This window comes from Mesoplodon bidens (assembly GCF_964165515.1).
Source record: "Mesoplodon bidens genome assembly, chromosome: 13".
Lineage (NCBI taxonomy): Eukaryota > Metazoa > Chordata > Mammalia > Artiodactyla > Ziphiidae > Mesoplodon > Mesoplodon bidens.
In genome coordinates this window covers 23761319-23776922 of record NC_138169.1, presented here as the reverse complement: position 1 = coordinate 23776922, position 15604 = coordinate 23761319, and the positions used below count along the sequence as shown (strand labels likewise).

The following is a 15604-nucleotide window of genomic DNA, read 5'->3' as shown; positions in this document are numbered from 1 at the left end:
TTCTTCAAATGATTAAACAGAGTTAATAGGACCCAGCAATGCCACTTCTAGGTATATACCCAAGAGGATTAAAAATAGGTGTTCCAAAAAACTTGTACATGAATGTTTTTTCGTTTTGTTGTTGTTGTTGTTGGCATGATGCAGGATCTTAGTTCCCCGACCAGGGATCGAACCCGTGCCCCTTGCAGTGGAAGCACGGAGTCTTAACCACTGGACCGCCAGGGAAGTCCCACATGAATGTTTATAGTAGCATTATTCATAATAGCCAAAAGGTGGAAACAACCTAATTGTCCATCACTGATGAATAGATAAACATGTGGTCTACCCATACAATGGAATATTATTCAGCCATAAAAAGGAATGAAGCACCAATACATGCTACCACATGGGTGAAACTTGAAAACATAATGCTAAGTGAAAGAAGCCAGTCACAAAACACAGTATATTGTGTGACTTCACTTATATGAAATATTCAGAATAAGAAAATCTATAGAGACAGAAAATAGATTAATGGTTGCTTAAGACTTGGGGGAGAGACGGAAAGAGGAAATAGGGAGGTGATAGTTAAAGGGTATGGGATTCCTTTCTGGGGTGATGAAAATGTTCTAAGATTGATTGTGATGATAGTTACACAACTCTTTGAACATACTAAAAACCATTGAATTGTATACTTTAAGTGGGCAATTTGTATGGTATATGAATTATAACTCAATAAAGCTGTTCAAGAAAAAAATGTTGTATAAATAGAATCATACAGTATGTAGTCTTTTGATTTTGGCTTCTTTCACTTAGCATGATGTATTTGCAACTGATCCATGATGTTGCAGGTACCAGTAGTTTGTTCTTTTTTATTTTAAGTTTATCCATTCTCCCATTAAAGAACATCTTGGTTGTTTCCAGTTTTGGGAGATTACAAATAATGTCACTATAAACATTTGTATACATGTTTTTGTGTAAACATAGGTTATTATTGCACTTGGTATAATAGTTGTTTTAAAGTCCTTATCTGCTAATTTTATCATTGCTGGCATTTCTGGGTCTCCTTCTATTGACTAATTTTCCTTGGTTATAGGTCAGTTTTTCTGCTGCTTTACATGTGAATGAGTTGTTATCGGATTCTGGACAATAAGAATTTTACATAGTTGAGTGTTTGGATTTTGTTTTCCTCTAAAAAGTGTTGAATGTTATTTTGGCAGGCAAATAAGCTTGATCCTTTCAAGGCTTGTTTTTAAGCTGTTAGAATTGTTTGGAGGCCTTCACTAAAGGACTGGTTTAGCTTTCATGCTAAGGTGTAACCCTTCTGGAGTCTCTATTGAATGTTCCGGGTGTTCAACAAGGTCTCTCCACATAACGGATCGTTATGTGAACATCTGTCAGTCTTGTGAGAGTTCTAAGAATCTTTTACAGTTCCCCCAATAGTTTTCTGTGTCCAACCTTGTAGAATTTCAACCCATACCTGAGAAGCTGAATATTCAACAAAAGACTCAAGGGATGCCAGTGATGACTTCTGGAGCTCTTTCTCTCTGTAGATCCCTCCCTTCTGATACTCTGTCCCCAGGTGCTTCAGCTTCCTCAAACTCCAGTCTATTTCTTCAGCCCAGCAAGATGCCATGCTCTGCTTGGGTTCCCCCTTCCCACACCGGTGGTCCAGAAAGGACCCCCTGAGGGAAGGTGCAGTTTTAAGGCACATCTTGTTTTTCTTCTCTCAGGGATGTTTTGCCCTTCCTGTTATCTAATGTCTGAAAACAGTTGCTTCATATATTTTACCCAGTTTCCTAATCTTTTATAACAGGAGAGCAAGTCTGTTACATTATTCCTTCATGAATAAAAGTGGAATTTAATCATTCTATAGAATTTTTGCTCTCTTGTGGGATTTTTAACATTCTCTCCTACATGAATGAATGTAAGGTTTAACGGACTGAGGATGAGCTTTGGAGCCAGAGAGACCTAGGTTCTCTGATACTGATTCTGATGCTTTCTAGTTGGGCAACCTTGGATATGCTACTTAATGTCTATGAACTTCTGTTCCTTCAGCTATAAAATGTTATGCAAAGTTGTGGGGATCAATTGAAGCCATGTGTATATAAAGCCCTTTGTAGGCACTTTATGCTGATTATTATTGTTATTTATATAACAGCTACTTGTTCCATTTCTCCTGAGCGATTCTGAATCAGGGATTTGACGTGTTTATCTTTGTGTCTACTACATTTGTACAGTGAGTCAAGCATGATAGGCTTCAATATAAATTTGCTGACTGAATAAATGTTGATAACTTATGGTTGATTAGAATATTTTAGAATATTATTTTAAACTTTCTTCACAATGAGCTAAGTGTAGACTTGTTTTAATGTCAGACCAGTGCCATTAGCTATAAGGTTTCTGTTTGTTCTGAATTTGGTTATCAAAGCAGGAGGAGCCCTCCATCATACAGGAAGAAGCAAATTTGAGGTGGTGGCTCCATAGAGGATATATATATACTTCTGTTTCTAGCTCCTCTTTATCATTGTCTGAAGGACTGATCTTCTGAAGTCTTAAATCTCAATTTTGAGATCCTAATATAAATACCAAAAGAATTACTCTCCTTACAATGCCTGGGTTTGTTACAGACCATAATCTCATCTGTTTACCAACAGGCAATGTAACTTCAAATGGAAAACTAGCAGCACATATAACAAGTATTAGAAAAATTGGCCAACTGTATATACTTCTATATAATTAAGTAACATTATCATTATATTTTTTCCAATATGTAATTGACTAAATCTCAATAAAGTCTTTATTTTTTAAAAAACTCTAAATAGAGCCTAATATTACACTGGTTTTAGTATAATGATAACATTATATTATTTCAGATTATTACAGGCATTTTTTTTAAACCAAAAAGAACATTCTCAGTCTTACTCCTTTTTTAAAAAAACAAAACTTACTTCTTTTAATGCTAGGGTTTAATAATAGTAACATCCAAAGTGGTATTACCTAAGATTACTCACTATGCTTTTCTTCTGTTGTAATATATATATATATCAATATACTCTTTTATTCTTTATGTAAATGAAACATACACAGATCATCAGAGTGGCTCTTCCCACTCACAAAAGAAGGAGATAATTCTCTGATATGTTATAGAGTGATTCATTTAAAAAAAGAGATGACTTATATGACTGATGGAAAAGTCAACCAACTTTCATTCCTCTTTTCATGGTTAACAGAGGATAACAATTATATTCTGTAATGCAGAACAGAAAAATTAATTGAAAAAAATTTCCTATTTGACAAAAAGAAACTTTGTGAAAAGGACTATAGCCCCATGATAAAGAGAGAATGATGTGTGGTTTTTAAGTCTGAATATTTTCTGTAGATAATGTGCCTCTTCCAACGTTTTCAATAATCAACTCTATTTCCAAGAATCTAAGATATTCTTGCCAACACTACATTGTATCAAACAAGGCATATATGCTTCAAGAGATGTAATACTATGAAAATCATCAGACTATACCTCAAAAATGCAAAACTTCAGTTCAGAGTTTAGTGGGAGAAAATAGATTCTGAATGAAAAGGCTCTTGTTTTAATCCACTGACTAGAATACAAAGCAATTCTAAGGAATTGCAGAAAATACCTTTCTAGTCCACACTTAAATGGTACCATTTACTTTGGCACCAATGTACTTTACATTCTAATTTCTCAAAAACAAATCATTTACACTTTAATCAAATGTGTTAGCACAAAAGGTAAGAAATGGCCTTCACACAGGGAAAAAAATGGCCTTCACACAGGGAAAAAAATGCATATATTGTTATAATATATGTATTATTTTGTGGAATTCATCAAAAAGAAAAAGCAACCCTTTCTGAGGGTACAAAAACTCATAAAAAGCTCAGAAAATTAGAAAATTACAGCCTATGGATTCCCACTTAAAAACTGATAAAAATACGAATTCCCAAAGAGCTGTAATGTCTTAATAAACTAGGACCATCAGTCTCTACAATAGACATGTGTGCAACATTAGCTCTCCATCTTTTTATAGCTGTCTGGATGTATCAGTAATTACTAGTCCTTTAAGGAGCCTGGGTTAACTACCTCTATTAGAAAGAAGTACTTTTCCCTCAGCATTTAAACTTAGCATAAAATTTAAATAAGGTTCTACAACCAATTCCAGAACATGTGGTTATTGTCACCACATAGGTGAGTTCTTTAAAGAAGCCTGTCCAAGAGTCTCTCTCTAGTGTATATGTCTATTGCTATCCGTCCAGCTGACTGAAACAGAGAAAACAGGTCCAACTTCACAGAGTACTGTGAGGTGCCACTGTGTTTGTGTGTCCTTACTGCCTAAGGCCTTAAGCTTAAACCACCCCTACAAGGAAGGAAGACCTGTCCTGAAGATGTCGCAGAGGTAGATAAAATAAGGACACATTTGAGACAGGGTTTTTCAGACAGTTCTACATAACCCTGTTTTGTCCTGGGATTCCTTGGTCTCTTTACTTGGGTTCTGTGTCCTATTTTCCAAGTGGAGTTAGGTTTTAAGAGTTCTTATCATCTAAGAAATTTAAAATTTCAAGTTTATCTCCTTTAATCATTTCTGAATCCATTGCCAAACTATGATCTCAGTTTTACATTGTTCTTCAGATCTTAAGGATCACACCAGAAAATGAAGAGTACAAATACTGAATAATTTCAACTACTGGTAGAAATCTTTTATATTTGTCTTTCTGTGACTGAGATAAGAAATAACCTGAAAAAGAAAATTGTATTAAAATATTTTTTTCAATCTTACAATAACCTCACAAGATGATTATGTTAAATTACTTCTTTACTATGGATCACTGGTGAAAAAGCAGTATAAGCTGTTTGATCAAGATTTTTTAAACTTTATATTTTAATAGAAAAATTTTATGATTTAAAAAAGCTTTTAAAAATCTTTGAGTTAAAGTTTACGAAAAGTAGAGATTTCAGCAAAGCCAGGTAGGATACAGGAAAAGATGTGGAAGGTTCAGAATTGGAATTCCAAATCATAGAGACAGAAGTTCTGATGCTACCACACTGTACTTTCCAACTTGCCTGGAACGTCCTCTGCCTTAATCTCTGCCAATCAAACTGATGTATCCATAAAATCAACTCAGTGAAACCTTCCCACCCAGTGCCAGTTTACCTTTATTTCTGTATCCTAAGAGCACAGGCTTTGGAGTCCAACTGCCTTGATTTGAATTCTGGCCCTGCTACTTATTCACTGTATCTGTAGCCTTGGGCTAATTTCTCTAAGTTTCAGTTTTCTCCTTTGTAAAATCAGGATAATAATAGAATCTACCTCATAAAATAGCTGGGAAGATTTAAAGTGATAATACATGTGAAGCCCTGAGTATCATGCTCAGTATTGTTAGTTAATATTATTTCTATCATTCATATACTCTCCAGTATTATTTTTATCATGTAGATATTGTCTCTTCAGCTAGAGTTCTCAAAGGTAGAAACTATATTTTATATGTCTTAATTTTCCTCACAGTGCTTAGTAGGGCATTATGCTCTTAATAGGAATTCAAAATATAACCCAGGGAATCTTAGCATGGAAGGGACCTCAGAGGTCAGTCTAGTTCAACCTTCCCCCCAAATCATGATTTTCTCTTGCAACACCCTAGAGACAATCATCTATACTCTATCTTGAACATAGTATCTACCTGTACTTGAACACAGCTGTCGACAAAGTGTTCACCCTTCTCAAGACAGTCAGTTTTATCAAGTAGTTGTCATTTTTAGAAAATCCATCCTGAGGAGGTAGAGAAGCTGGAAGCTTCTGGAAAATGATAATACTCATTTGAGAGCTATACAAATTTTCAGGCTCTGTAAATTTCAGTCCTGATACTATACCCTTAGAAAATAAGGGAAAGGAGAAGTAACAACTGACACTGCAGAAATACAAAAGATCATGAGAGATTACTACAAGCAACTCTATGCCAATAAAATGGACAACCTGGAAGAAATGGACAAATTCTTAGAAATGCACAACCTGCCAAGACTGAATCAGGAAGAAATAGAAAATATGAATAGACCAATCACAAGCACTGAAATTGAAACTGTGATTAAAAATCTTCCAACAAACAAAAGCCCAGGACCAGATGGCTTCACAGGCGAATTCTATCAAACATTTAGAGAAGAGCTAACACCCATCCTTCTCAAACTCTTCCAAACAATTTCAGAGGAAGGAACACTCCCAAACTCATTCTATGAGGCCACCATCACCTTGATACCAAAACCAGGCAAGGATGTCACAAAGAAAGAAAACTACAGGCCAATATCACTGATGAACATAGATGCAAAAATCCTCAACAAAATACTAGCAAACAGAATCCAACAGCACATTAAAAGGATCATACACCATGATCAAGTGGGGTTTATTCCAGGAATGCAAGGATTCTTCAATATACACAAATCAATCAATGTGATACACCATATTAACAAGTTGAAGGAGAAAAACCATATGATCATCTCAATAGATGCAGAGAAAGCTTTCGACAAAATTCAACACCCATTTATGATAAAAACCCTGCAGAAAGTAGGCATAGAGGGAACTTTCCTCAACATAATAAAGGCCATATATGACAAACCCACAGCCAACATTGTCCTCAATGGTGAAAAACTGAAACCATTTCCACTAAGATCAGGAACAAGACAAGGCTGCCCACTCTCACCACTCTTATTCAACTTAGTTTTGGAAGTTTTAGCCACAGCAATCAGAGAAGAAAAGGAAATAAAAGGAATCCAAATTGGAAAAGAAGAAGTAAAGCTGTCACTGTTTGCAGATGACATGATACTATACATAGAGAATCCTAAAGATGCTACCAGAAAACTACTAGAGCTAATCAATGAATTTGGTAAAGTAGCAGGATACAAAATTAATGCACAGAAATCTCTGGCATTCCTGTACACTAATGATGAAAAATCTGAAAATGAAATCAAGGAAACACTCCCATTTACCATTGCAACGAAAAGAATAAAATATCTAGGAATAAACCTACCTAAGGAGACAAAAGACCTGTATGCAGAAAATTATAAGACACTGATGAAAGAAATTAAAGATGATATAAATAGATGGAGAGATATACCATGCTCCTGGATTGGAAGAATCAATATTGTGAAAATGACTCTACTACCCAAAGCAATCTACAGATTCAATGCAATCCCTATCAAACTACCACTGGCATTTTTCACAGAACTAGAACAAAAAACTTCAAAATTTGTTTGGAAAAACAAAAGACTCCGAATAGCCAAAGCAATCTTGAGAACAAAAAACGGAGCTGGAGGAATCAGGCTCCCTGACTTCAGACTATACTACAAAGCTACAGTAATCAAGACAGTGTGGTACTGGCACAAAAACAGAAAGATAGATCAATGGAACAGGATAGAAAGCCCAGAGATAAACCCATGCACATATGGTCACCTTATCTTTGATAAAGGAGGCAGGAATGTACAGTGGAGAAAGGACAGCCTCTTCAATAAGTGGTGCTGGGAAAACTGGACAGGGACATGTAAAAGTATGAGATTAGATCATTCCCTAACACCATACACAAAAATAAGCTAAAAATGGATTAAAGACCTAAATGTAAGGCCAGAAACTATCAAACTCTTAGAGGAAAACATAGGCAGAACACTCTATGACATAAATCACAGCAAGATCCTTTTGGACCCACCTCCTAGAGAAATGGAAATAAAAACAAAGATAAACAAATGGGACCTAATGAAACTTCAAAGCTTTTGCACAGCAAAGGAAACCATAAAGAAGACCAAAAGACAACCGTCAGAATGGGAAAAAATATTTGCAAATGAAGCAACTGACAAAGGATTAATCTCCAAAATTTATAAACAGCTCATGCAGCTCAATAGCAAAAAAACAAACAACCCAATCCAAGAATGGGCAGAAGACTTAAATAGGCATTTCTCCAAAGAAGATATACAGACTGCCAACAAACACATGAAAGAATGCTCAACATCATTAATCATTAGAGAAATGCAAATCAAAACTACAATGAGATATCATCTCACACCAGTCAGAATGGCCATCATCAAGAAATCTAGAAACAATAAATGCTGGAGAGGGTGTGGAGAAAAGGGAACACTCTTGCACTGCTGGTGGGAATGTGAATTGGTACAGCCACTATGGAGAACAGTATGGAGGTTCCTTAAAAAACTAAAAATAGAACTACCATATGATCCAGCAATCCCACTACTAGGCATATACCCCGAGAAAACCATAATTCAAAAAGAGACATGTACCAAAATGTTCATTGCAGCTCTATTCACAATAGCCCGGAGCTGGAAACAACCTAAGTGTCCATCATCGGATGAATGGATAAAGAAGATGTGGCACATATATACAATGGAATATTACTCAGCCATAAAAAGAAACAAAACTGAGCTATTTGTAATGAGGTGGATAGACCCAGAGTCTGTCATACAGAGTGAAGTAAGTCAGAAAGAGAAAGACAAATACCGTATGCTAACACATATATATGGAATTTAAAAAAAAATGTCATGAAGAACCTAGGGGTAAAACGGGAATAAAGACACAGACCTACTTGAGAATGGACCTGAGGATATGGGGAGGGGGAAGGGTAAGCTGTGACAAAGCGAAAGAGAGGCATGGACATATATACACTACCAAACGTAAGGTAGATAGATAGTGGGAAGCAGCCGCAGAGCACAGAGAGATCAGCTCGGTGCTTTGTGACCGCCTGGAGGGGTGGGATGGGGAGGGTGGGAGGGAGGGAGATGCATGAGGGAAGGGATGTGGGAACAGATGTATATGTATGACTGATTCACTTTGTTATAAAGCAGAAACTAATAAAAAAAAATAATAAAATTAAAAAAATTAAAAAAAGAAAAAAAAGAAAATAAGGGAAAATTCTGCCATACATACAAAGGTATTTTATTACACCAACATTTATAATAGTAAAATCAGGAATTAACTTAAATGTTCAATGTAGGAAAATGGTACAATACCTAAATGGAAAAAAAAGTTCATTAAAATAAAAAATATGAAGAGTGAGGTAGGACATAGTTATAAAATTAATATTAGGTATAAAATTATCAATAGAACAAACTTATATTTATACCACGATTAAAATCATGTATAAATATGTATATCTGTGGAAAATGACTAGATGGGATGGAACATATAAAAATGAAAACAGGGACTTCCCTGGCAGTCCAGCAGTTAAGACTCTGTGCTTCCACTGCAGGGGGCACAGATTTGATCCCTGGGTAGGGAACTAAGATCCCACATGCTGTGGTGTGGCCAAAAAAAAAAAAAAAAGAAAGAAAGAAAACAGTACGGATGGGTTGGGATGGTAGGACAGCTGGAATATTTGCACTGCTTTTTAAATTACTTTAATATCATTATGATATTGCTTTAAAATTTTTAAAGAGAAAGTTCTTCCTTCTCTTGAGCCAAAATCAACTTCTGCACACCTCACCCAGCCAATGTAATTTTCATTTTCTGGCTCTCATTCTGACCTTTGAAATTACACAAAATAAATCAACTTGAAATATTTGAAAATGATCATCATAGTTTTAGTACCCTCACTCTCTGGCACTCTGGAAGACAAATTAGAGGGGCAATGCTGACATCAGGGAGATTCAGTTAGGAGGCTCAGCTGTCCTTCACCAAGAAAGCAATGATGACAGCCTGAATCAGTACAATGGCAATAGGGCCAGACTGGAGAAGTATTTCAGACACAAAACAGACGGAAATGGTAACCAAAAGGCTGTGAAAAGTGAGAAGAAAATAGGAGTTGAACACATTCCTGGTCAGGCTGCTTGGTAATGTTTTAATGAAATACAAAGATAAGGAACCTGGGAGGAAGAAGAGCATGTTTGGTAAGAAGTTGAAATTCCATTTGATACTGAATTCGAGGTACTCATAGAATATATATGTCTATATATTGATGGAGAGATCAGTTTGGAATAAGGGAGACAAAACCAAACCAGAGAAATAGAAGAAGGCAAAGATAAAAACAAAACATGAGCAAAATAGAAAAACAAAGCAACAGAAGAGATCAGCATAACTAAAAGATGACTTTGAAAAGAGTAATAAAAAATACTATTTGGGGTCAATCTAATCAAGAAAAACAAATGGGGACAAATAAATACCAGATATAAAAACAGGGAAATAACTACAGAAGCAGAAGCAATTTTTAAAATTATAAGACCTCCATGAATAACGTCATACCAAAATATATAAATACTTGAAGATAGGGGAGAGAAAGGTCAGTTATTTATATTTTTTGGTATGATGTTATTCATGGAGGTATCTTATAATTTTAAAAATCACTTCTGTTTCTGCAGCTATTTCTCCTTGTTAGAGAAAAACATAGAGTACATCTCTGTAAACTTTAGAGTGGATAAAATTTTTAAAATAAAAACTGCCAAAGGTAGCCGAAAAGATTGATAAGTTGAACTATATTAAAATTAATATTCTGTTCATCACAATACACCGTTAAGAGAGTAAAAAGGCAAGTTAGAAAGTTGAAGAGATATTCACAATACATGTATCTGACAAAGGACTTATATGTGGAATATATATTCAGAACTCCTACAAATCCATAAGAATGAAAGACAAACCCAACAGAACCCAATAGAAAAATGACAAATGACTTGAAAAGACATTTCACAAAAGAGGACATCCAACATGGCCAATAAACATGTGAAAAGGTGTTCATCTTCATTAGTCATCAGGAAACTACAAATTAAAACCACAATGACCTACCACTACACACCCACCAGAATGGCTAAAATTAAAAAGATGGAAAATGCCAACAGTTGGTGAGGATGTGGGGCAACCAAAACTTGCTGATGGAAGTGTAAATTGGCACAAGCCCTTTGGAAATTGTTTTGTAGTATCTATTAAAGCTAAATGTACTCATATCCTGTGACCCAGCAATTCTACTCCTAGTAAATCTATTCTCTCCAGAAATGTGTATATATTTCACTAAAAAACATGTTCGGGATGTTCAAAGCAGTGAAAAATGTTTCATACTCCATGATTCCACATCTATAAAATAAAAAACAAGAGAAACTAATCTATGCTAATAGAAGCCTGGATAGAGATACTCCTGTTGAGCAGAACAGTGACTGCAAAGTAAGACTGAGTTTTCTCAAGGTGCTGGTAGTATTTTGTTTCTTGATCTTGGTGCTGATTTCACATGTGTATTCAGTAGGGCTGGAATGGGGTGAGGCAAACAAGATACCTAGGAAGTAATATTTAAGGTGGTACTCACTCTTACCTTGTTTGCCTCACTCTCATCCCAGCCCTGGTGTTCAGTTTGTGAATATTTATTGAGCTGTATCACTATGATATATGTATTTTTCTGTATGTATATTACACTTGGATTTTAAAATGCAAAAGGGGTCTGGTCTACCTTACCCCACAAATAAAAATAAACTCCAAGTGGAATAAAAATGTAAAAAGAAAAACCTTAAAATTTTTGTAACAAAATAGAGGAGAATTTTAAAAATGAACTCAGATGAGGAAGAATTTCTTAATATCCAAAAGCACATATTAGAGGAAAAGAGTTGACTACATTAAAATTAAGAACTTCTCCTTAGCAAAAAACATCTTAAGGAAAGTGAAGAGACAAGCCACAAACCTGAAAAAAAATTGCAACATAAATAATGAAAAATAATTATTCTTCAGAACATATTTTTAAATAAATGAGGAAAAGATAAATAATCCAATAGAAAAATGCATGAAAGACTTGAACAGTTACTTTATACATAAGAAAACTTGAACAGCCAATATACATGAAAAGATGCTTAAACTCATTAATAATCAGGAAAATGCAAATCAAAATCAAATCATGAAGCATTACCATTACATCCAGGAGTTAGGCAGAAAACATAAACTTGGGTAAAATTAAGTATTGATAAGGGGACTTCCCTGGTGGCACATTGGTTAAGAATCTGCCTGACAATGCAGAGGACACGGGTTCGAGCCCCGGTCCGTGAAGATCCCACATGCCGCAGAGCAACTAATCGCATGCGCCACAACTACTAAGCCTGCGCTCTAGAGCTCGCAAGCCACAACTACTGAATCCGCATGTCTATAGCCTGTGCTCCACAACAAGAGAAGCCACCGCAATGAGAAGCCTGTGCACCAGCAAAGAGTAGCCCCGCTCGCTGCAACTAGAGAAAGCCCGCGTGCAGCAATGAAGACCCAATGCAGCCATAAATAAATGAAATTTAAAGTATTACTTAAAAAAAAAAGTATTGACAGTAATGTAGAGCACGCCCTCCACTTTTGGTGGAGCATAAATTGGTACAACCATTTTGGAGAACAGTTTTTCATTACCTAATAAAGTTGAAAATGTGCAAGCCCTAGGACTCTGGTATATTCCCTGGAGACACTCTTGCATATGTGTATGAGGAGGTGTATACATGAATGTTTATAACAATTGCAGAGGAAGAAAGAATGTCTGTCAAGAGTAGAATAATCTACAGCAGTGAAAATGAATGCACTCTGACTTAGGTTTATCCATAACACTTTTCTACCCCAGTAATCAAGAACTTACTTATACTTGCAGTGAGTATGAATAAACACATATAATATTTTTAAATATGTTTAATATGCTTTTATAAGTTATAGAAAATCCCAAATTTCCTAAATTCATGGGTACCTTTTATAAAAAGAAGTATATTAGAAAGTCTTTTTTTCTCCTAGCCATGGACCACTTCACCTAACAGAGTATATTTCCTTCTTGAAGATAGTGCTTTTTTAGAATAAAGACTCGAGGTTAGGGGCTAGTTTTGTTTCAGTTTTTACACCCGGCACACTCCATTGGATCCTGTTACTATGATATGACCTGTGTATGAACTGAAAAATGTCAACTGGGTTTAACTGAAGCAGTGGAGGGTCGCTACAGCTTTGCCTTACGTGATTGTTGCATTCCTCTTCCTCTTCATCACAGTCTAGACCCTGATGGGCGATCTCTGTAGTGCTGCTCTCCTGAAAGAGATTGTTCTCCAAATCAGACACTCTGGTGGCCTCGGTTGTGACTTTTACTTCCATGCTATGAAAGCCCGTGGAGACCAATCCCACTTGCAGGTTTACAGGCTCCCCGTTGAACAGCAGGAAGTGTGAGTTTACCCCTTCTTTAAAACCAGGGGGATGGTAATCATGTGGGGTCACTGCAAAATGAAAAGGGCAGAAAACCAAGAAAACTGTTGAGTTTCAGGAGAACAAGTCAGCATAATCTTTCATGTGTAACAACAGACATCTCTTTCAAATGCTTGCCAAAATCCTTCTATTTATCCAAAATACTTACTTCAGCACTGAAGAAGGAATTTGACTAGAGGTCCCCACCTACCTGCATTATAGTAGTGGAGTTTCATAGTAAGTAAGACATCATTAGGAAGGGGTCCAAGGTTCTGCATCAGTATATACAATTTACGCATCAGTAGAACACTGGCTTTCTTAATATCTTCACTGTTTGTCCCACTTTTGAAGGTTGTGCTCCTGCTATAACCACATAGAAAAACAGCATACTTTTCAATCACATATAATACTGAAAATCTATTCTAAAAAGAACAAAACTTTTTACTATATGATCAGATAAATATAAACTAAACTCAGGTCACTCTTGAGACTATTTTAGAATGTAAATTAGAGGAGTTATTGTACTTTTTGCAATGTATATACCAAGGATTTCTTAAGTAGCAAGTTCCCTTAAGACATTTTCAATGTGACCTGATTTTTTAAAAATCTGATTTACAAATAACCGCATACTATAATAGTGAGAACAATGGACTTGACATTTAATATTGGCTCTGCTGCTAACTGGCTGAATGACCCCAGTCAAGTCACTTAGACACTCTATGTCAGTTAGCTCCTATGTGAGATAAGCTTACACACATTTCTATACCTCTCCAAGTTAAATCAACCATCAGCTCTGGGCCTTTGTACCATCTGGTTATCTCTCAGAGGCATCCCCTTCTCACTCTTACATGGATTATGACAATGACTGATTATTCTTCCTGCTTTTCTTCTTGCCCACACTGTAAAACATTCTCCACTCTACTACCAAAATAATATCCTAATAGGAAAATCCACTCATGTCATTCTCTTGCTTAAGTTTCTTCTATTATATCCATCACCTTTCAATCAAATTTGAGAACAGTGTGTGTACAATGCCTTTCACAACCAACCACACACTCACCTCCACCTTCATCTGCAACTACGACCCAGTTCCTTCTTACTCCTGTGCATTTGTATGTGCTGTTCACTTTGCTTGTACTGTGCTTTTCCCGCTTCTTTTCCTGACTCTACTGAATTTATCCTTTAATACCTATCTGATGTGTCATCTCTTCAGGGAAGTCTTCCCTGGTAATCCCTATACCTCACTCCTGTTTGTAACTGTATGTCCCCTCTAGACTATGAGTGGCTATATTTTTCATCTCCACTGTACTAAGTTTAGTGCCCAACTATATTAAGTACTCAATAAACATTTGTTGTATTAATGAATGAATGGACAAGTTGGACTAAATTACCTTCCAACTCTAAACACTTTTTATTTCTCTCCAAAATTTTTCCCCAATTAGTCTCACATTTGAGTAGTTTCCAAGGACTATGACTGCAATATATTTTTTTACAAGGCCTTTCTCAATACTGAAAAATAATCCTTAGTAATTGAACTACTAGAGATAGTGTGAATTCATAAAACAAACATTAAGGAATCACATTTGCTCCTTTTTCAGTTTTGAAAAATTTAAAGTTTTGTCTACCAGGATTTAACCAATTTGAAATGGGTAATGAGAGGGAGGGGCTCTAGCCATGTAGCACATGGGATCCTTCAGTGTACACCATATTCATAAAATCATACTCATGTAAAATCATTTTCAAGACTTCCTTGTACTCTTTTAAAAGGAAAATTTTCTTTACTATAGAAGAGATGATAAGGTAATTTTGTATGAACAATCACTTGAACAAATGCCCACCTTTGGTTACGTATGCATTACCTTCTCTTCCCCTTAGTAGCAGAAAGATTTGGCCATTTCTTCTTTTTTCTTTTTTAAAATATTTATTTATTTATTTGGCTGTGCCAGGCCTTAGTTGCGGTACGCGGGATCTTCGTTGCGGCGTGAGAGAACTTTTAGTTGCGGCATGTGGGATCTAGTTCCCTGACCAGGATCGAACCCGGTCCCCCTGCATTGGGAGCATGGACTCTTAACCACTGGACCACCAGGGAAGTCCCAGATCTGGCCATTTCTGTTTTACTGTTCACCTCTAGACTTATGTGCCTTCGTAACAAAAGAGATTAATCTGCTTGTCAGTTGTACTTATGTTTGAATTTTAGAGAGTAAGAGGCAGCTGTTTTATGTGAGAGAATATGTGTGAAAACTGCTGAACAATCTGTAAAGTGTTATACAGATGTTAGCTAATGATGGTTAGTACCTTAATTCTTGTTCCTAGAACTTACTTCCTCTTCACATCCTAATGCTGTCTGTAAATTTTACAAATGAGAGGATAATTAAGGGTGTGAATCTTGGAGAGAAATCATTAAACTTGTAATAATAAATGATGAGACAGAGCTAATAGTATGGAAAATTGAGAATTAGGCCACA

General features: G+C 35.9%; 1 protein-coding gene across 2 annotated transcripts in view; it reads right to left on the bottom strand.

The window, feature by feature from the left end:
• HORMAD2 (HORMA domain containing 2) overlaps window positions 1-15604 on the bottom strand; it is a gene marked incomplete at its 3' end in the record, with an annotated part of 71934 nt that overhangs the window by 37706 nt on the left and 18624 nt on the right. Inside the window, exons 8-9 of one of the 2 annotated variants that reach the window (XM_081252610.1) lie at window positions 13351-13502; window positions 12918-13171 (exon numbers count right to left, since the gene is read on the bottom strand). In XM_081252610.1, coding sequence (XP_081108736.1) covers window positions 12918-13171; window positions 13351-13502 — 406 coding nt within the window. Of the gene's footprint in view, window positions 1-12758; window positions 13172-13350; window positions 13503-15604 lie in introns of those variants that run through there. The other variant, XM_081252609.1, reaches the window with a different exon arrangement.